Source organism: Gordionus sp. m RMFG-2023, chromosome 1 (genome assembly GCF_954871325.1).
Source record: "Gordionus sp. m RMFG-2023 chromosome 1, tfGorSpeb1-WG-v2, whole genome shotgun sequence".
Taxonomy (NCBI): domain Eukaryota; kingdom Metazoa; phylum Nematomorpha; class Gordioida; order Chordodea; family Parachordodidae; genus Gordionus; species Gordionus sp. m RMFG-2023.
The window spans coordinates 72,403,711-72,425,887 of NC_088775.1; the positions used below are offsets into that span (position 1 = coordinate 72,403,711).

The window sequence follows — 22,177 nt, forward strand, 5'->3', positions numbered from 1 at the left end:
TTTCGTTTTGACTAAAATGGACTCATATACTATGTATTTGTTAATTTAACCTTATGCAATCTATTAATATATTCTTGTGTTGACCCTAATTCGATTTCTAAAAGTAATAATCTATTCATATAAAATAACATTAACTCTAGTAAATTATGCATATTTTAATTCTTCAACGTTGAAATAATGTTTTTAATATAGACGAGTGTCAAAGGGAGCATAAATTTAAATAAGCAGGTTATATTATAGTATGTGATAATGCATTTTCAAATACGATTTCTCTAAAAGTGTAAATATTCCACTGCTATTATAACGGCTTTTCAGAATGTTTAAAACTATTCCAGAACAGAACGCGTTTAAAAAATTAAAATAATTTGATTGAACAAAATATAATATTCCTTGTGCCAGTCTTATCAGAGACAAGCTCTTTAAAATGTTTTAAAAAAAGAAATAAAACAGGCAGTTCTTTCATTATAGCGGAAGCTCCTATAATCAGAATGCTTTATTTTGAAGTTGTCCCATTGTTAAAACTCGCCATTTTGCAAGAAAGTCCGCTAGCGTTTGGAAAAAAGTAGCGCGCTATCGTTACCGCTAACTTTTCAAAAATGTAGTATCGTTACCTCTAGCGTTTTTAAAAAAGTAGTGTATCAATACCGCTACGTTTTTTTTAAAAAGTAGCGTGCTATCACTATCGCGACCGCTAGCTTTTTTTAAAAAAGTATTTTAAAAATATTTTTTACATTTTACAAATAAAAAATATGACTAAAATTTCAAATATATATTTTTTTTACTAAATCCCAATAATAATAACATTTCCATATTGTTATCCCCAAGTCTAGAGCGACGACCAGAAAGTAAGCTATTACTAAATAATCGTTCATTAGAACGCAATGCAGTATTAAATCTAATACACATATTTTTTATATAAGAAAAATCAAAAATATTTTTAGATTTAAAAAATCCGTTTAAAGGATTGTAATAATATTATTATTTATTTTAAAAAAGTCAATCATCCATAGTAGGTGGCGTTTTTGATCTGGATAGGGTCAGTCTAAATTATAATAGTAATAGTTATAATAAAAATTATGTAGGGGATAAGTGGGTGGCCATGTTTGCTTATCTATTGAACCAATTTCTTTCGGAATTGGTTAAAATGTGAAAGAATTGAAATAAGTATTTTTTAGCAGGCTTTGATAAAATTTATAGAATAAATAGATGAATGATTAATTTTAAGCATGTTTAACACCTAGATAATAATTTACAAAATATTATCAATAAATAGATGAGTCTGATGATAAAATGGATGTTAATTATTTATTGTAATTTTTAATTTATATAATTTTTGAATAATATCTTATGGCCAGTTGAAACATGCCTTGTTTGGACTGGGACAAAAAATCAATTTTCATATATTCATCTAGCTCAAAAACTATTGTAAATATAGCCATGATTCAAAATATATTTTAAAGATTAAGAATTGGGCTACACATTAATAATAAATTTGTTGAAGTTTTGTTTGATGATAAAACCTTCCGGCGCATCTTACCATATTTATACCGTGTTAATTTTTTTTTATCAAGATTAAAATATTTTGCGAATTCAGTAAAAGGAATTCGATATTATCATCCAGGGAAATTACTTTGTCAATATGTTCTAGACCAATATTTTCTGCAATACCCGACAATTTAAATTATTTTGAAAATTTATAATGCAGATTTTAAAATATAAATTTCAATATTAAATATAGAAATAATATAAATATATCTTAACAACTTTTATGTGTATTTATAATTTCTAAATTAGTAGCGAACTACCACTATTGCTATTTTTTTAAAAGTAGCGAGCTAATTTAACAACAATGTTATCTACCCTATATTATAAATATATGCCAATCAAACTAGTTTTTGAAATGAGACATTTTATGAAGTATAATTAATGATACTTAAAATATTTTTTCTTTAATTCATCTTTATTAGTGAAGGTCAAAGGTTCAATTCTATCGATCTTAGATCGGACTGGACCGATTTTTTCTTGAAGACCACAGTCCGGATTGGTCTTTTATTAATATTTAAATTCGCCCTATTATTCAATTAATCTTATTTTTTTACCTAATTTTTTTGTATTTTATTTCATGTTATTTTTCTAGAGTAGTTATTTTAGTTTTATGAATTTTTATTTTGCAATATGAATTTTAATGAGTCCCAATAAACAAGAAATAAATTAGGTAAAAAGAAAAATATTTTTAAATACCAAAAAAAATAGAAATTTCGATCCAAGACCGGTTTTTTTTATTTAGGACCACGATCTGGATCGATCTTTCTAAAAGACCATGGTTCGGTCTGGATGAAAGATCGGTCAGTGATCTTCACTAATAATTATACCATATATAGCTCTTTTAATCACGTAATATCTTTTTTTCAAACAGACAGTGTCCTCTTTTAATGCCAATTAAAAGATAGGAGGACCTTATCTTTGAAAATAACACCTTGTCTTTGAAAAAGGACTTACTATATATTTACCCATTTTTCTCCCATAAGTAGAACTGAAATTATCAATATTTCTTAATTTATACTTATTATTTTATTGAAAAATCCAAAATATTATTTTAAAAAAATATCGCCAGCTGAATATTATGGTGTTCCGTATCCACTCTTTTACAAAATACATTCTTCGATAAATCAATCCTTCTGTACTGTATTCTTCCATACACCAATAAAAATGCTAAAATATAATTTCGAATAATCCATTATTGACATTATTAAGGTGTGATCTTAATTAGTTATATAGCGATCAACTCTAAAAGGGAAACCCCAGTATTATACCTCATCTGGCATTAAAGATTATTAATCAATGTTTTAAATAATTGGTTGATATTATAAAAAAAATATATTAATTTCCTAGGCGCGATTTGTAATTTAATTGATATTTTTCTAAAAGAAATTTCCTAATAAAATTTTGGATTTTTAAATTGATAGACCAGTAACTTTCATACTTACTATATAATCATAAATGTTGTGCAGTCACATGGAATCAAGGGGAAAAGATATACCGCGTAAAATATCTATCGTAGCTATGGGGAAAAAAAAATTAAGTAAATAATATAAAGCGCAATCAGAATTCAAATGATTATATTATTTAAACAAAACTAAGGTTTAGCCTTCCTACCACTCCCATCAAAGATATATAGATTAAATAAAATAATTTAAAAAGGATTACAAGTAGATTGTGGATTGAAATACATAACGGGACTATTCAAAAAAAGGATGCCTACTGAACGTCAGACAATTGTAGGAGGGGAAGAAAGTGTCCCTAATGCTTGGCAAATTGATATAAGGATTCGAAACAACAGGCATATTTGCGGAGGTTCACTCATAACTGACTCTCATGTAATCACGTCAGCCCATTGCATTATTCCGTAAAAACGCATTTTTATATTTTTCTTTTTAACGTGTCATATTTTTCATCAAAATTTGTAATGGCCCTTATTTTTTAAAAAATAGGGAATATTAGTAATTAAGCACTTTTTAGTAAGGGTAGAGAAGCATGATTAGTTAAATTTTAAGTAATCTATATATCTATACATGTTGATTTTCATTAAAAGCTATGTTACATCCCTAAGGGACAAAATTTATACAAATATTTTTTTTAAAAATAATTATTTTATTCATCGATACTTTCGTTGGTTCAAAAAAACGATTAAATTTACATTTAGATCCATCACTAGTCACTTTAGAATTTTTTTACTGTTATTTTTATGAAATAGAGATCAGGGCACGTCAGGACATTTTATTTTTTTTATGAAATGTGAAAGTTTTAAGAGTGAAATTCAATTACAATATAGATGATTACTAAATGAATATGGGGAAAAGATTATATCTCTGTATAATAATCATTTGATACTATAACGTGAGTTTTACCTTATATTTGGATAAAAAAATTTAGTATATTTCCGTTTTGATTTTTCAAGACAAATTCGAACATAATTTTTACAAATGAAGAATTAACCCTCCTCTATCATATTTTTATTTATCAAAATTGGGCATATTAGTATTCAATTTTATTAAAAGAGTAAGAGTATATTAAAACAGTGCATATTGTATGTCAACCATCGATATTTTCCCGATATCTATTTTTTGCAATATTATGTTCAAATACTCACATGGTGTGTGATATTGTATTAGAAAAAAAGATTGAATCTCGTGGAAATTTTGTGTTTTTTATCATTATTTTTTATATGAAACACGTGATTTTTATTTATTACTTTTCTTATTAAAAAAATTTGTGGTTTCGAATAAAAAAATATGGAAACCTGCGCGATTCAAATTTTTAACCCAAACTGATTACAAATGATCGGTCTGACCTTATATAATCGTTGAAATAGGGTTACGGGTTATAACCAGCTCCTGGATAAATTTCCCTTATGATTGTACTATGTATTATATAATTATAAAATATTATATCTAAGGGGTCAAAGATACCGTCTACACGCTGGAGTTCATAATAGATCGATTCTTGGTGAGTATGAACAAATTCGAAACATATCATATGTAATTATTCACCCTAACTTTGATGAAGGTTGATTATATGTTTTATTAGACTCCTAAAATAGTTTATTTCTAACTGGAAATAATATCAGAGAAAGCAAATTCATAGGTTGGCTAAAATTATATAAATTTGGCTAAAATTATATAAATTATAGCATTTAGCATATCAACCAGACATATGTGGATAACAAAAAAAAATGTAAATTAAAAATATTAGTCAACGGTAGATAGTAAATTAATTATTCATAGCAATATTTAAAATTATCCTACAATAAATTTTATAAATAATAATATTGGCAAACCAAGAATTTATAATTTTGTTGAAACTGGTTAAAAATAATTTTTATTTTCTAATATATCCGTAAAACCGATAAAAACAGGTGTGCGCCAATAGGAAACCATGTAATTTTTTAACAAGGATTTATAAGAAATAGTAAACTTTTAAAAATGACTAATATTACATATATTGCATACACTCCTTTAATAAAATCATAGGCAATATTCATTATATGTCAATCTCTCATACGTAGCTTATATTTTTGTACCTATTATTAGAATTGCAATTCGATTCTGATATTGCCATCTTAAAAACTAAGGAACCCTTCTTGTTGAATCAGTATGTCAATTTGGTGTGTTTACCTTTACTACCGCGATCAACGGTTTTATGGAATAATGATAGCAAAGAATGTTTCGTCACTGGTTGGGGAGAAACTCGAGGTAATGAATGACAAATATTATTAAAAATTATTCGATTCAAAATATGATTAACAAAATTACAAATTGAATAAAATCTTTTATTTGACTAACTATTGATAATAACATCATAAATAAAATACTAAATTATTCAATTCACATAAACAGCAATCGTTTCAGATATATACTATCAATTTCTGATCCTGTTCAATTAATAGCTAAATAAATAAACATTTTTCTAGGAACTGGGAATGATATAGTACTAAATCAAGTTAGAGTGCCCATTTTAAAAACGGATATTTGTAACTCTTCGGATTATCTGTCGGGATTAATCACAACAAACATGATTTGTGCAGGGTACGATGAAGGAACAAAGGACGCATGCGGAGTAATTATAGTACCGTTTAGTCATACAATTAAGAAACCTTAGAAGGAATTATATAAATATAATAAATTTTAAAATAAATTACATTTTAAAACTTTAACCTTCAAAAATAAATGTAAGAAATTTTCATATAATTTTATATGTTATTAAAACTCTTCATATCTCTACCTACATTGTCAAATAAAATAAATTATATTTTTACAGGGCGATAGTGGTAGTCCTTTAGTATGTTCCTTTGACAAAAAAAATGGTTTTTAGAAGGAATTTCAGTTGTGCTCTGCCAAAAAGACCCGGAGTATATACGAAGGTTGAGAATTTTGTGTCATTTATAACAAGCAATATTATTTGATAAGAAAATTAAATAATCATATTATTATATCGCTATTTTGTAATTTACACTATTTTTTATTTATCGAAAATATAAAATTTATTGACAATGATATCAATCATGTTATATAATTTTTCATTTATAATTTTCTGCGAAAAATGTTTATATATAATGCGTATAGAATATTTCGATTAGATTGTAAAAAAATTTACCACATAAGAAGTATCAACTATTTAATTGTAATTATTTTTATTTACAAACTCATTTTACGTGATTTAAAAAAAAAATTAAATCCTTTATATTTTTCGCGCTTATTGCTATTAATCCATGTTTTAAAAATCTTCATTTTATTTTCATTTAAACAATGAGGCATACAAATCTGTGCTATATTTTTACTTTTAAAGAAAAAACTATGAAATAAATTACTAAATATTATCATCGAAATTGATATCTTCTTGAGGACACATATAATTAATTAGTTTGGGTATAGGATCGTATCTGTAATAAACAAAAAAAATTACAAATATATAAAATAATAATTCATATCCTTTTTTAAGATTAAAAGAACGTGTATAACAAACACCATTAGAGAAGGTCATGGTTCGGCAGCTGGACGCCATTTTAATTCTCTATGTAAATAATTTACATTAAAATTTTATCAAAACTTTAAAAAAAAATCAGTTTCATTTATTTATAGAATTTGTTATAAGGGAAACAAAAGTGTTGTGTAACCAGATGATTTGTATTCCGCGCTTCAAAATAATTATTAATGAATGAATCTTCAATCTAGATAACAAATATAAATATTGATTCGTTCTAAGGGGATCGAATTTATAACAAAAACAATGGTTAACGGTAGATAGAACCACTCTTGAAGCAATCACCAAGCCAGAAGATGAATTTATCAGTGCCTTTTTGGAAAAAATGGAATCTTTATTATCCCATTCTTAAACACAACAATCGTTGTTTATAAATAATCAAAAATTCAACTTAGACGAAGGCCAATATTTAATTTTATGTGGTTTTTCAGAAAATTATAGCTCTATACTTCAGGATAAAATTATCATTGGAAAGGGCTCAATCCACTATTTAAAAGAAAATTTTGCCAATATTTGTTGCTTATATTATATATCGATATCCGAATCTTTGCAACATATCACACCGTAGCAGTATAAAACATTGGCAAATTTTTTAATTAATAAATTATGCATGCCATCTTTAAAAAATTTTGAGCAGCTATCTTTAAAGATCTCATCATAAAATTTGAAGATTTTTTATTTAAAAAATTTTGCACAACGATCTTTAAAGATCTAGACCTTTAAAGATTTATTTTAAAATGTTTTGATCAACGATCTTCAAATATCTTCATTAATATGTTATAATAAATTATTATTTTTATAATTTTTTGAAATAATCAATGAAGATGTACCAGAAAAGTGACAAATGTCATAATCGTTATTTTTTTAAACTTTTTTCAATTTTTGACGCAAATGGGTAAAAATATATGTTGTTAACATGTTAAATTAAAATTTCAATGAAGATGTAACAGAAAAGTGACAAATGTCACAATCGTTATTTTTTAACTTTTTTGAATTTTTGAAAATAATGGGTAAAAATATATATTGTTAACATGTAAATTACAATTTCAATGAAGATGTACCATAGAAAAGTGACAATTGTCATAATCGTTATTTTTTTAACTTTTTAAAATTTTTTTGACAAATGGGTAAAAATATATATCGTTAACGTGTTAAATTAAAATTTCAACCATAGAAAAGTGACAATTGTCATAATCGTTATTTTTTTAACTTATAAAATTTTTTTTGACTCAAATGGGTAAAAATATATATTGTTAACATGTTAAATTAAAATTTCAACGAAGATGTACCATAGAAAAGAGACAATTGTCATATTCGTTATTTTTTTACATTTTTGGACGCAAACGGTTAAAAATATATGTTGAAAAGATGTTAAATTATAAATTCAATAAAGATGTTCTTTGGAAAAATGACAATTGTCATAATCAGTATTTCTGCCGTGGTATATATATATAAGATATCTCTGACAACTCTGCTATTAGAGCATCTTTCATCACTTTAAAGTTCTGCTATCTTAATCATTAGTGTCTGGTGACATAAAATTGTTGTACCAAGAGAGCTTAAATCATCATGATAAATTATCAACCAAGGACAGTGGCTGAGCTGCCAATTATAAAATCAACAATGACTTTATCAGCCAGTATCTGAAATATTGGAATGTGCAACATTATTAATCAATTTATGAATTGAATTGAATTGGTCTTTTTGGACGCAGTCTCCCCTATACTAAAATTATTACGATGTTTTTCTATCTCTTTAAAACTGTTGGCATGAACATTCTTATAAAATAAATACTATTAGAATTTAAAAATGACAATTACCTCTAGATGTTTTCTGAGGTTAAAGCTACTAAATTTATTTGAGGTTATATTTTTTTTTACATTTTGAACAAATAAATTTGTAGCCACCTTTTGTTTTTACATTAATTTGGAAATATTTTTCAAATTTTGGAAATGGAAAATGTGTAATATTGTTATCAAGAACATTTTCTACGAGGGTACCTTCCATTTCAATAATATCATCATTTTCTAACTCACTTACATCGATTTGGATCCCATTTGCGATGACATTTTAAATAATTTACACCAGATGATTTAGGTTTATAATACAAATTGAAAATATAAATTTCAATATTAAATAATCATAAAAATTATAATTAATTATGATATTATATTAAATATCTTTATAGTTAATTATATTTTTAAAAAGTAGCTAAGTGGCCAAAAAAAGGAGCGTGCTAAAAAAATTATTAATTAGATAAAAAGTAGCGCGCTATTAGCTATAGATACCAAAAAAGATAGTGTTCTATATAGTAGTGCGCTACTTTCATACTGGATAATTTATTAAAAAGAACGATAAAAATAGTGGTATTGACATTTTTTAATATTATTGTGCTCTCATAATATGTGTTTTTGTTCGAGAACAACGGTTAACCCTGTATATAAGCATAATAAAAATTGTATCTGTAATTAGACACGTTTTTGAATGATATATCTGAATATAAATCCATTTAAAAAGCATCTTTTAACAACTTTGGAAAAATATTTTTACCACTTTGAACCGTAATATCTCCAAAAATATAAATGTTAGAAGGCTAAAATTTTGATTAATTCTTAGTTACATTAATCCTGTTATCACAAAAGGTAAAGGCCTGAGATAGGTCAGTGTTATATTTTATATATTTATAATAATCAACTATATTTGAATAATATATTTGTCATACAATAATATAGCTTATTTATATTTAATATTATATAAAAGGTCAAATAGAATAATTATAAAATAGTATTAGAAGAATTGAAAATAAAAAGTTACCATTAACCATATATTCTGAGTTTACTTCAAGATATAAAATTGGTGACGAAAAAAAAAGACGTGGTCTTCGGTCAAGTTAAATATTAAATAGAATTGTATAGAAATTTTTTTTTTTAAATTATGGGTGATATTTCAAAAATTCATTAAACGATTTTCGTATATAGGAAACTTCTTTAGATGATTATTTGGATTATATTAAATATATTTTGAATATAAAGTTCCTCAAACAGATGCAACTTTGAAAAAATTATTCATAGCATCTAGACGAATAAATATAATAACAGATATAAAAACTATTTCCAAGAAAAATTGATGATGTGGTATGGGTAGATTTATATAAAATTGCAAAACAAATTTTTAAAGACAAAAGAACTGTCTTAGCATCAAGAATTGATTTTATTAGATTAAGTCGCGAACCAACAGAATCAGTAATGAGTTATTTAAAAAATATATAGGAACTAGCCTGTAGATGTGAATTTAAAAATAATAGAATTTATCAATATAATCGATGGATTAAAGATGTCGCAACTAGATAAAGAAATACGATTAAGATACCTAGAAACTAGAGACGGAGCAACCGTTAAGCTTAACAAGGTTATAGAAATGGCTTTATAGATGGAATATGGTATTAATAAACAACCACGAAATTAAAATGGAATATAATAAAGGTTCAGTAGTAACCATCATTAATGCAACAATATGGAATAAAATTGGAGGCCAAAATTTAGAATGGTTATAGCTCCAACTATATATGGAAGCAATACAATAAAAATTATGGGAGAAGCTTATGTAAAAATCTAATTAGATGACAAAATAAAATGGCTTACGTTATTAGTTACAAAAACAAATGATGAGCGCTATTTGGATTTTCATGGACAATAGAATCTGATCTATCATTACAAGCAAAGGTAAAAGCAATATGATCAGCAATAAATATAATAATATTGATAATGGCAACGTGAATATTGAAAACCTATATAAAGAATTTGCTATGGTGTTTGATAATAATTAGGATTAATAAATAATGTCGAACCATAAAACTATAATTGGAAGCAGAGACCTGCAGAGGCACCATTTGCACGGCCCGATCCGGTTTTAAATTTTTTAGGCCCGGCCCGGATATTTTTTAAAAAAAAATTTTAGGCCCGGCTCGGAATTTTTTAAAATTATATTCGACCTGGTATATACAAAAATTCACCTATGAGGTGTTTTACCATATTTTTCAGCGAGTATTATCGCTTATTATTTAAAAAATACATGAAAAAGCTAATATTTTGAGAATATTATATTGAATTTATAAAAATTATAAAACTGTTATTTATAAAAATGGATATTTTGAGCATATACTATATTTTATATTGCATTTATAAAAATAAAACTAATATTCATAAAAATGGTAATAATATTTTGAGCATATACTATATTTTATATTGCATTTAAAAAAAAATAAAACTAATATTTAATTTATAAAATAAAAATAAATCGCTATTTAAAAAAATGCATGTATAATAAATAGTATTTTGAAAATATAATTTAATTGCACAATATTAATATAATTTATTTTATAATATAAATTTTTAACAAAAGAAGATAATTGTATTATATAATATTGTAAAAAAAAATAATGAAAAATGTTGGATTAAAAACTTTCATGACTCAAGGTAAATATAATAAATGCAATAAATATTTGACAGTTTGCAAAGTAAAAAACCAGCATGATTGACGAAACCCCATACTCAAGAAAGATATTAAAAATTCACAAATTATCATGAAGAAAGAGAAGCATATCTACCTTTTCAGGTTGAAGATTACTTCTTCTTTCTTCAAGAATTCTCGTAGTAAGTAAAAAACCAGCATGATTGACGAAACCCTATACTCAAGAAAGATATTGAAAATTCACAAATTATCATGAAGATAGAGAAGCATATCTACCTTTTCAGGTTGAATACTTCTTCTTTCTTCAAGAATTCCCCCAATAGTGGAAAAATTCCGCTCACAACTTGCACTTGAAGCAAGAATTGCCAATACCCGTTTTGCCAATTTTGCTAAAATTGGGAATTCGCTTTGATGAGCCGCCCACCACTCTAACAAATTATCCACCTTAAATGTTTCATCTATTTTTTTATTTATGTAATTAAAATATTCATCATCGGGTATTGACATATTACCAGAATTACCATCGCCCCATTTGTCATAAAACGATTCAGTTTGTTTAACAACAGTCGTAATTTGACTGGTCGATGGTATTTCATTTACTTCCTGAGCCTCTTGTAATTTAATAAAATCTTTTATATAGTTTTCCGTCATCTTGCGATCTGTCCCTGACAACATACGTAATTGCTTGAATTTGGGACAGAGAAAAAGAGAAATAAAATGATACTTGTTCAAAACAAATTTTTCAATTAAAAAATGCTTTAAAGTAAAATCAATTTTATTTCTCTTTTTTCGCTTTGAAAGGTATTACAAACTTCAAGAAGTTCATAATACCAAATTACCACTTTAAAAAGAGTACAAGAGTCCGACTGTAACTCAACAATAGCTCTGTTAAAATTCTCAAGAATGTTGACTAGATCCTGAAGGATCGGAAAGTCTATAATATAATACTTTTCCGATCCCCCATGTTATTGAAGAAATTTTATAATTTCTTCATTTTGAGAATAAACAGAATTGAGCATATTGTATTTAGAGTTCCTGCGGACTTCTATATCTTGATAAAGGTGCTGGCATTTATTACTTTGTTTTAAATGCCCCACTAATATTTTAGTATTATCTATTGTTGATTTTATTAATGGGGCATTACTTTCCAAATATTTGAAGTTAAATGAATTTCTTAAAATTGTATTTAATATATGACAAGAACAATTTAATCGTTCATTTAACTCCAATGCTTTTATAATATTTTTACCCTGGTCTGTAACAAATATTATATTAATAAAATCGTTAGTGTTAAAATTAAAATTATGAAAATTTTTTAATAGTTCATCCTTAACTACTTTGCTAGTCTTTGACACTTCTTTAAATTTAGCGGTAAATAGGTTTCTCTTCACTAATTTCCAGTCATCTGATATATAGTGCATGTTAACTGTTATAAACGAGTTCTTTTTATGGTCATCGCACCATATATCAGTGGAAGCAGCCATAAATCGATTCTTGATTACTGGGGTAGTATCAACCAAAATGTTTCTTATTTTATTACATTTTTCTTTAAGGTGGCGTGATAGAGTGGTGGGATGTGAAATCAATGAGTTGATATCTATTTTAATATACTTTGCCCAACATCGACTAGAGCCTGGCTGAATTCAAGAAACCCATTCCCAGCTATCATTTCGAAAGGTCTAATATCTTTTGCGCAGTGTTAGGGAATGATCTATAAATTTTTCTTTTAAATATTTTATATTACATATATAGGTTGGTTTTTCAGGTCTAAAAATTTTTTATTAATTTTCATGGATTTACCATCACATTTATGTCTTTTTAAATGTGATGTACCATGTTTATAATTATAAGATAATATACTTGAACAATTCTTACATTGTATGTAGCTAATGTTTTTTTTATTTTCATCTATGATGATGTTAAATTTAGCCCATATTTCAGATTTTAAATTATTATATGTATTTCTAAAAGAATAAATATTATTTTTAATTTTATTAATTATATCATTAGTATTTTGTGCCATGATATTCCTTTATTTGATTGTTTTGGTAAATATTCTAAAAATTTAGATATGAATTATAAAAAAATATATTAATAATACTTGAATATTGGGGCTTATTTAAGATATTCCTTTATTTGATTGTTTTGGTAAAATATGTTGTAAAAATTTAGATATGAATTATAAAAAAATATATTATTACTTTGAATAAATTTGCAGGAAATTAATAATTAGATCGATCTGTGGGTGTTAGGTAGTGTTAACCATCACCCAATATTATATTAATCATAACTATAATATAATATAATCTTATAACCATTAACTCATAATGCAAAAATTTTTATAAAAAATATTAAGGCCCGGCCCGGGTTTAACAATCTTAGGCCCGGCCCGGATATATTTTTAAAAAAACCGGCCCGTCCCGGATATGTTTAAAAAAAAATTTTTTAGGCCCGGCTAGGGTATATTTAAAAAATTTAAAATACGGCCCGCTGATTGGAAGAAAATACAAAACCAATTGCACTTCAAGCAAGAAGAGTACCGTTGCCTTTAAAAGTAGAAATTGAAAATGAACAGAAACGTTTGGAAGAAAAATAACTTAATAAAGAAAATAGATCCTTCAACAAGAGTAACCTGGAGTACTCCAATGGTAGTGGTACATAAAACTTCGGGTGAACTATGATTATGTGGCGATTTCAAAATAACATTGAATAAATTTTTACTAAAAGACTATCACATTCTACCAACATTTGAAGAATTAATCTCTAATGGAAATAAATATACAACATTCTAAAGGATGCATATCTATAAATGAGTATTGACGAAAAATCACAAGATATTAACTATGGTAACACCAACTACCGATATTTACAGATTACTTTTTGGTATAGCTACAGCACCAATAATATTTCAACGATATATGGACGATTTACTAGCTGACTACAGCAGTGTATTTAGACGATGTTATAATCACAATAAAAATGATACAGGACATGTAGAAAATAAAACAAGTCCTCAAAAAATTACAAAATGCGGGATTAAAAGTCAAAACAAGCAAATAAATTTTATGAAAGAAAAAGTATCACATTTAGGATACATAATAGATGAAAATGGAATACACCCTGATAAAAAAATAATAATAGCAATACAAAAATATTCGACTCCAAAAGATAGCCATGACATAAAATCATTTTTAGATATCCAAACTTATATGGAATTATCGCCGAATTACATAATAAAAAAAACTAGTAAAAATGTTAAATGGAATTGGACTAAAAAAGATGATACATTATTTGAAAGAGCTAAAGGAATAGTAACAGAACAAAATACTATATAGTTTTATAAATCGGACCTCAAGTTAATATTATAAAACAGATGCATCTAACCAAGAATTTGGAGCTGTACTCCTGCAAAAATATAATAAGGGAGAAAATTTTCAATAGCGTTCATCTCAAGAACTTTAAAAGGCTGAAAAGAATTATTCCACAATAAACAAAGAAGCTAAAACAATAATAAACGGCGTAGAAAAATTTCATAACTATTTGTATGGACTTTATAAATTATCCACATATGATTACGATATTATGTACAAGAAAGGCGCTAATAATATAATTGCAGATGCTATATCGCGAAATCCAATCGAGAAAAATGATGATAAAATAACAAGCGAAAATAAAACAGTATTTATATAAGAAATCTTACTTATGACACATTACCTCTATCTAGAAAAGAACGTAGAGAAGAAACCGCCAAAGATCCAATCTTAAGAAGCGTAAAAATATTAATAAATGGTACAAATATACAAAATCAAGCCCCAGAATTACAAGCTTTTAGAACAAGAATTTATGAAATAGAAAACGACGACGGTATTTTGTTTTGGAATGGATTAATCATTCCGTAATCACTTCAAAAAAGAGTTTTTGCATACTGGACATCCGTGTATACATCAATGAAATCCATTACGAGACATTAATTATGGTGGGAACAATTAGATAAAGATGTTGAAAAACTAGTAAACAGCTGTATAGGATATCAAAAACAACGTAGATATATATATACCAGGTGTTGCGGTATACCCGTGGAATCCGCCATCTGGGAAAGGGTGCATTTAGATTTTGCCGGACCACTAGAAGAATTTTATTGGCAGGTAGAAATCGATGTGTACTCAAAATGGATCGATATCAATAGAATTAAAGACACAACAAGTAGGAATTTAATAAATAGATTAGAAAAATGAGTTACTCGATAATGTATTCCACGTCAAATTGTAACCGACAATGGCCCACAATTTATTTCAAATGAATTTGATAAATGGTGTAAAAACCAGAATATACAACATATAAAAACTACACCGTATTATCTGAGAAGTAATAGTTTAGTAGAAAGATGCATAGACCATCAAAAATCGATATTTCGAAAATAGAGAAAAAACGAATAATTGGGAAAATGCTTAAATGAAATGCTATTTACGTATAGAAATTCAGAACACTCATCAATGGGGCGAATACCAGCAAAATTATTTATGGGAAAGAGACTAAATACTAGTGATGTTAAGGTAATTAGTTACTTTTACATTTTGGCTAAAAAATAACGTAACTAGTTATATTTTTAAAATTGTAACTAGTAACTGTAACTAGTTATAATTTTTAAAATGTAACTGCCAAAAGTAACTAGTTACTTTTAAAGATATATACAAATAATTAATTTTATTTTTAATATGTTGTGATAAATTAATTTTAAATTAAATTTATTTTTTAAATTAAATTTATTAATTTAAAATTTTGTGAAAATGTCTGATTGTTATAATTTCCCGTTCAAATTGATTTTCTTTTCTTAAATTGTTACATTGCTGCTGGGCTTCATAATTTTGTAAGCAAATTCAAGTAAATTAATAAATTTTAATATTATATTTATTAACAAATGTAGCACAATATATTTTTTTCCGTCAAGTAACAAGCATTGGAACTTCATATCATATGTAATAAAAAAAAATTTAAATTTAGTATAAGGAAAAACAAAGACAGATTATTTTAGAATTTAATATTAAATTATTAATCATTACTTACAAGAACCAAGTCTAACAAAAGCATAAGCACATTACTCAAATTTTAAAAAATTATTGCTTTCTGAAAAATTTTTTTTGGTCTAGCCTGAATTTTTATTTATAATCAAATTATATATAAATTAGACACATTTTAGAACTGTGTGTTTCACTCATTAATTGATTATTCTATTCCTAATTTAGATAGTGTTATTTATATTTATCTCCTAGATAGAAACAGAATACAATATGAATTCTGAGTCAGATGATGAAGAAATTATGCCTTCTCCTTCTACAATAATTGCAAAAAAAAGGACCTTCCTTGGCCAAGTTTTGAAAAATATTTTGAATTAAACAAAGAGAAGGCTGGTAGTAATACTAATATTATTGTCAAATGTCTCTTATGCCTACCATATAAAAAGTATATTGCAGCATCTAAGTCATCCACAGCTAATTTATGGAAACATATATCTGTAAGTTTACATAAATCGTATTAATATTATATAGAATAATTAAATGAATTAACTTTATAAAAATAATTAATATTAATTAAATATATATATATATATAAAACATATATCTATAGAGAAAGCATCCTAATCAATCTGTAAATATAAAACAAACCATAGGTAAGAAAATTAATTCAGCCACATCAAGTAAGTTAAAACAAACTAAACTTGACTTTGGTGGAAAATCAAATTTTAAAGGTATCAGCAAAGATAAATTTGATTCACAAATTGTTAAATATATAATAAATGGAAATCACCCATATACAACCTGTGATGATGAAGATTTTGTTGAGCTGATAAACACCCTGCAACCTAATATGAAGATTATATGCAGATAAACCTTAACCTTAAGAATATCAAAATATTTTGTTCAAATGAAGGATATTCTAATAGAAAAATTGTTAGAGCCTAATTATGTTTGTACAACAGCTGACTGTTGGACAGCATTTAATCGGTAAATATTATTTTTTACTAAAGTGCACAATACATTTGGTTATCTTTTGTTATATTAATAATAGCTCCTATATTGGTATAACAGTACATTGGATTAATGTGGAGAAATTGGAAAGGCGTTCAGCTATTCTAGCCTGCCAAAGACTACAAGGTAGGCATACATATGATGTGATCAGCAAAGCCTTAACTGCTGTTTAAAGAGTTCCATATCCAAAATAAAAATATCTGCACAATAACGGATAATGCAAGCAACTTTTCAAAGGCGTTTAGGTATGCCTAACTAATTTACTTTATAAATTATTTCTCTTAGAGTATTTAGCTGCCCATCTATTATAATGGAGGAAGATTCTGTTTCTGATATTGAATATATCTCAATAGAAGATATAATGTCTTCTTCCGGGCTCTCCAGTTATGATATTAATGACTTCGACTACCTTCCCAGGCATAGAAGATGTTCTTGCCATACATTAAACTTAGTGGCAACACAAGATGCCAACAAGTTACTTTTAAACAATGAGGGGTATAGGAAAGTTTATAACTTAGCTATATCTAAATGCCAACGTTTGTGGAACCTCCAAAATAAATCGGGGCCATCCGCCGAACTTATTTAAAAAAAATTACATTCACAACTCCCATATCCCGTTATAACAAGATGGGGTTCCTTTTATAAATCCCTGGCCAAAATATTATCGTTTTTAAATCAAGTGCCTGTGGAATTTGATTCATTATGTGATGAATTAAAATTGTGTAGATTCACATCAGATGATCGTGATTTTATAAAAGAATATTGTAGTGTAAATTTAAATTAATGTCTTATAAAAATTTACAATTTAAAAATTAGATTATGCAACCAGTGTCCAAAGCTATTGATATTCTTGAAGGGGAAAAATACATGTATCTGGGTTATTATACCCCAACAATAACACAAATACTTATATGTATGGCAGATGTGCAGGGATTAAAATATTGTCAACCTCTAAAGGATACTATATTAGCTAGTATTGAAAAAAGATAACTTAAATTAAATAATTATTTATAAATTAATAATATCATGTTATAGGTTTAATAATCTTTATGATAATGACAACATCATTGCTGCAATTCTTCACCCTTTATTTAAAACTGACTGGCCTTGGATTAGGCAAGGAGGAAATTTTAAATTTAATAAATACCTTAATACCTCAAAGTGAATCCCAGACGAATGAATCATGCTCAAAACCAACATCACTTGATGTAGTTGAATTTTTTGATCTAAAGCGCCAAAATATTCTGGATAATGAACTTATAGAAAACTTTATCAAATCTAATAACAACACTTTTTCTTTATATAACGATTTTCCAAAGTTAAAATTACTCTTTATTAAATATAATGTTGTTCTAACATCAAGTGCTCCCGTAGAGCGCTTGTTCAGCTAGGTAAGCTCATTTTTGGGGATAAATGAGCATGTCTCCTAGATAATAACTTTGAAGTTAATTTGTTGTTAAAAGCAAATAAACATTTATTAGATTCTAATTTTTATGAAAAATAAATGTTTTTTTTTCAATGCAAATATATATTTTAATATTCGATGTAAATATTCAATTTTGCGATATTTTTTTATATAAATAAATTGTATATTATTTTAAATAACTAATTATACTTTGTTTATCCTAATTTTTTTTATATTAAATAAATGCATTCAATAAATAAATAAATAATGAGCATATGAATGATGTATAAAGTAAGTAACTAGTTACTTTTGAAAATAACTGTAACTAATAACTAGTTACTTTTGTAAAAATGTAACTAGTAACTGTAACTAGTTATGTTTTTGCCAATGTAACTAGTAACTAGTTATGTTTTAAAAGTAACTTTTAACATCACTACTAAATACATTAATGAACTGAGTCAAACCTTCTATTATTGAAGAGAAACTTCTATAGTAGTTAGACAAAGGAATACATAGATATTTTGGAGAAAACTATTTAGTTTGGATAAAAAACCCAATTGAAAAAGGATGGCATGAAAGAAATCAACAAGTTAAATTCTCTCATAGGAGAAAAAATAGTATGAAAACATTCCGACCAACTACGAACAAGGAAATTACTAGTTGAACCCGAATCGACAATATAAAGTTAGGAACAATTAAACCAAGTCATTAAGGAATTCAAAACCGATATCCAACGAGGGAACGAAAGCAAACAAAAAGATTAATCGAAGAACTTAAACTTGGTGGGAAATAAGATATGTTATATTTAATGGTTATAATATTCGACGTTATTTGAATAATATTTTTGTCGTCAGCATATTTATATTTAATATTAAATAAAAGGCCAATTAAATTGAATAAATAGAATAGTATATACATAGACCTGCAGAGGTACAATTTGCATGGTCTGTATTTTTTTTCAAAAATTTTAATGACCCGGCCCAGCTTTTTTTTTTAAAAAAAAGGCCCGGCCCGGATTTTTTTAAAAAAAAGGCCCGGCCCGGATTTTTTTAAAATATACTATATTTATTTTTTATTTTTATAGCTAATAATGGCTATTTCAAATATTTGGTTTTAAAATATACGGCCCGGCCCGGATTTTTTTTAAAAAAATTTTCAGGCCTGGCCCGAGTATTTTAAAAAATTAAAATAAGGCCAGACCCTAAATCCGGGCCGGGTCTGCAGGTTTCTAATATATATAAAAGAATTGAGAATAAAAGGTTACCATTGACATTGACCATATATTCTGAGTTTTTTTCAAGAGATAGAAGTCAGATTCTACAGGAGTGAATATATTACAATTGATGATAACTTGCGCGGCTAGACGGGATGAAATAAAGGCTGAAAGAGAAAGTGTAGCGGAGATCGGATACCGCTGCCATCTGACTTGCTAAGGAGTGTGGCTTGAAGCCATGATGAATATGAAAATTTTATGTTAAACATATTTTCTACTTGATTTCGGTTTCATGAGAAACTAGCAAAGTGCTGCTTGTAGATCAGTGTAGATCTAAGGGGGTAAAAGATTTTGGAAATTAATTTAAAAAAATTTTGATGTGCAGGAAGGTAATTAGATAATATGCTTAATTTAGACAAATTGCTGAGGGATTTAAATAGTTTCAATAGCTATTTCTCCCCTATATATCATCTAATTCTTGTCGATGACATGGCAGATATTGTCAAATGGATTAGATGTAGGAAACATATCTCACACTAAGCTGATTAAGTGAAAGACCTGTACTAAGTTTTTCGTGGATGGGATAGACAAGGTCGTGGAAAGGTTGATAGCAACAATGCCATCATCGAGGTATCAGGAATTTAAGGTGAGAATGAAGTTTGATTGAATTTGCTGAATTATTTTGTGATAAATGCAAAAGAGGGCAGGGCCTAAGGGGTGTTACAGCTTAATTCACTATTGAGATTTGATTATATTATTATGGTATTTTATCAATAGTTGGATTTGAGATATGATAAATGTATGATGTGTATTCTGGATATTTGAACAAAGTTGCAGGGATCAAAATCGAACCTAAACCGAACCATTAAACCGCTAAAAACCTGTATTTTTTATCGAACCTAAACCGCTAAAATAATATCTAGCCGAATCTGAACCGATTCGAGTGTGTAAGTTATTACTAGTCTATTGCAAAAATTTTATTTATATTCGAATTGTTTTAAATTATTATCCATCACATTTGATTGATAAGTGTCAGTCATAATTCTTATAAAGTTAAATATATTGCCATTTTACAACATTTTTTAAATATTTTAAGCTTATAAATTATAATGCCAAGAGAAAAATTAAATCCAGTATATAAATAATTTACATATAGTATGATAAATGACATATCAAAATGTAATATTATTGATTGTCAAATAAATATGATGGGCCATCATGGAGCAAATCTTGAGCGTTACATAAAAAGAAACCACCCTCTAGAATTCAATAAAATTAACAAATATCACAAAAAGCCTAATAAAATAAAAATTTAAGATGTCATCAAGCCAACAGACGATAGAAGAAGCATTAAAGGAACAAACAATATCAGTAAAACTAAATAAAAAAATAAAAAAGATGCTTGTAATGAGTTGGTCACTTTTAATGGCAGATCATTCAAATTAATCGATGATAGCGGTTTTAAAAAAATTATTGATCCTATATTAGAGGGCATGGGTAATATTAAAATTTAATATCAAAATATTAAATCTAATGTTGCAGAATTAGATATAAGTATTCGGCAAAATATAATCAAAGAAATAAATGGTAATTTATTACCTCTAAAAATTGACTGTGTTATTCAAGACAGGTCCATTATTGAGATTAATCTTCAGTATATTCAAAAAGCAAAAATTGTTCTAAGAACACTAGCAATGAAAGAAATTTTTAAACGGCCCATTGCAAAAAATTTACAACTCCTTTTAATAAAATTATTAAATGATTATGAAATCAAAACATCACAAAAAGACACTATAACAACTGACAATGGGGCAAGTATTATTAAGATGGTAAAATTATTTATGGAGAATAGTGATGATGACAATCAAATGTCTAAAAATAATGAAGAAGATATAATTTGAATGATGTTTCTACTAGTTTCACAAATGTACCTGATGAATTAATTATCAATCTTAATGATTATCAATATAAGATGTGCTTCTCATACCTTACAACTTGTGGTAGATCATGCATTAAAAAATTGCTCAGTTTCTAATATTATTATTAAAGCTCGTACTGCCTGCAAGAAGCTAAGGACAAAATCGATATCAATCCTAAAAAAATTAAACTTAAAAAGCACAGATGGTTATCAACCTATGACATGCTAGAGAGATTGAATGTATTAAAGGATCTGTGTGAGGAATTATCAGTATCATACAGTGAACTTTATTCTACAGCTTTGGAATGGGAAGCAATGATAGGGTGATAAATATCCTAAAACCAATTAAAGTAGCTACCAAGAACTTACAACCTGGACAGCTAACTTTAGGGGATTTTTATGGCTAAATGCTAAATTAGAAATTTCAATTTTCACTTCATCCTTTGCTGGTTCAATAATAGATGTTATGAATTTTAGAGAGAAACAATTTTTAAACAACAAGGCCTTTTTGTCATACCTATATCTAGATTTAAGGTATATTTTAAAAATATTATATTATATCTTATATAAATTTAATTAATAATTTATTTTCCTTTATATTTTTT

General features: G+C 26.7%; 2 protein-coding genes across 5 annotated transcripts in view; one reads left to right on the forward strand and one right to left on the reverse strand.

Annotated features, from left to right (window-relative positions):
• LOC135931427 (plasminogen-like) lies at positions 1-6,226 on the forward strand. Of its 3 annotated transcripts, none has more exons than XM_065468520.1 (6): positions 1-103; positions 3,202-3,406; positions 4,457-4,566; positions 5,091-5,252; positions 5,471-5,616; positions 5,818-6,225. In XM_065468520.1, exons 2-6 carry the CDS (start codon positions 3,255-3,257, stop codon positions 5,869-5,871), a joined length of 624 nt encoding a protein of 207 aa, XP_065324592.1. In that variant the 5' UTR covers positions 1-103; positions 3,202-3,254; the 3' UTR covers positions 5,872-6,225. The 3 variants fall into 3 exon arrangements, with proteins under 3 accessions (XP_065324592.1, XP_065324594.1, XP_065324593.1); XM_065468522.1 differs by having other exon boundaries at positions 4,457-4,506; positions 5,818-6,222; XM_065468521.1 differs by having other exon boundaries at positions 44-103; positions 3,179-3,406; positions 5,818-6,226.
• Positions 5,459-22,177, reverse strand: part of LOC135931426 (protein AATF-like) — a 22,720-nt gene continuing 6,001 nt past the window's right edge. The window contains exons 9-10 of one of the 2 annotated variants that reach the window (XM_065468519.1): positions 6,368-6,439; positions 5,459-5,653 (exon numbers count right to left, since the gene is read on the reverse strand). In XM_065468519.1, the coding sequence (XP_065324591.1) occupies position 5,653; positions 6,368-6,439 (73 nt within the window). In that variant the 3' untranslated portion in view covers positions 5,459-5,652. Of the gene's footprint in view, positions 5,654-6,096; positions 6,326-6,367; positions 6,440-22,177 lie in introns of those variants that run through there. The other variant, XM_065468518.1, reaches the window with a different exon arrangement.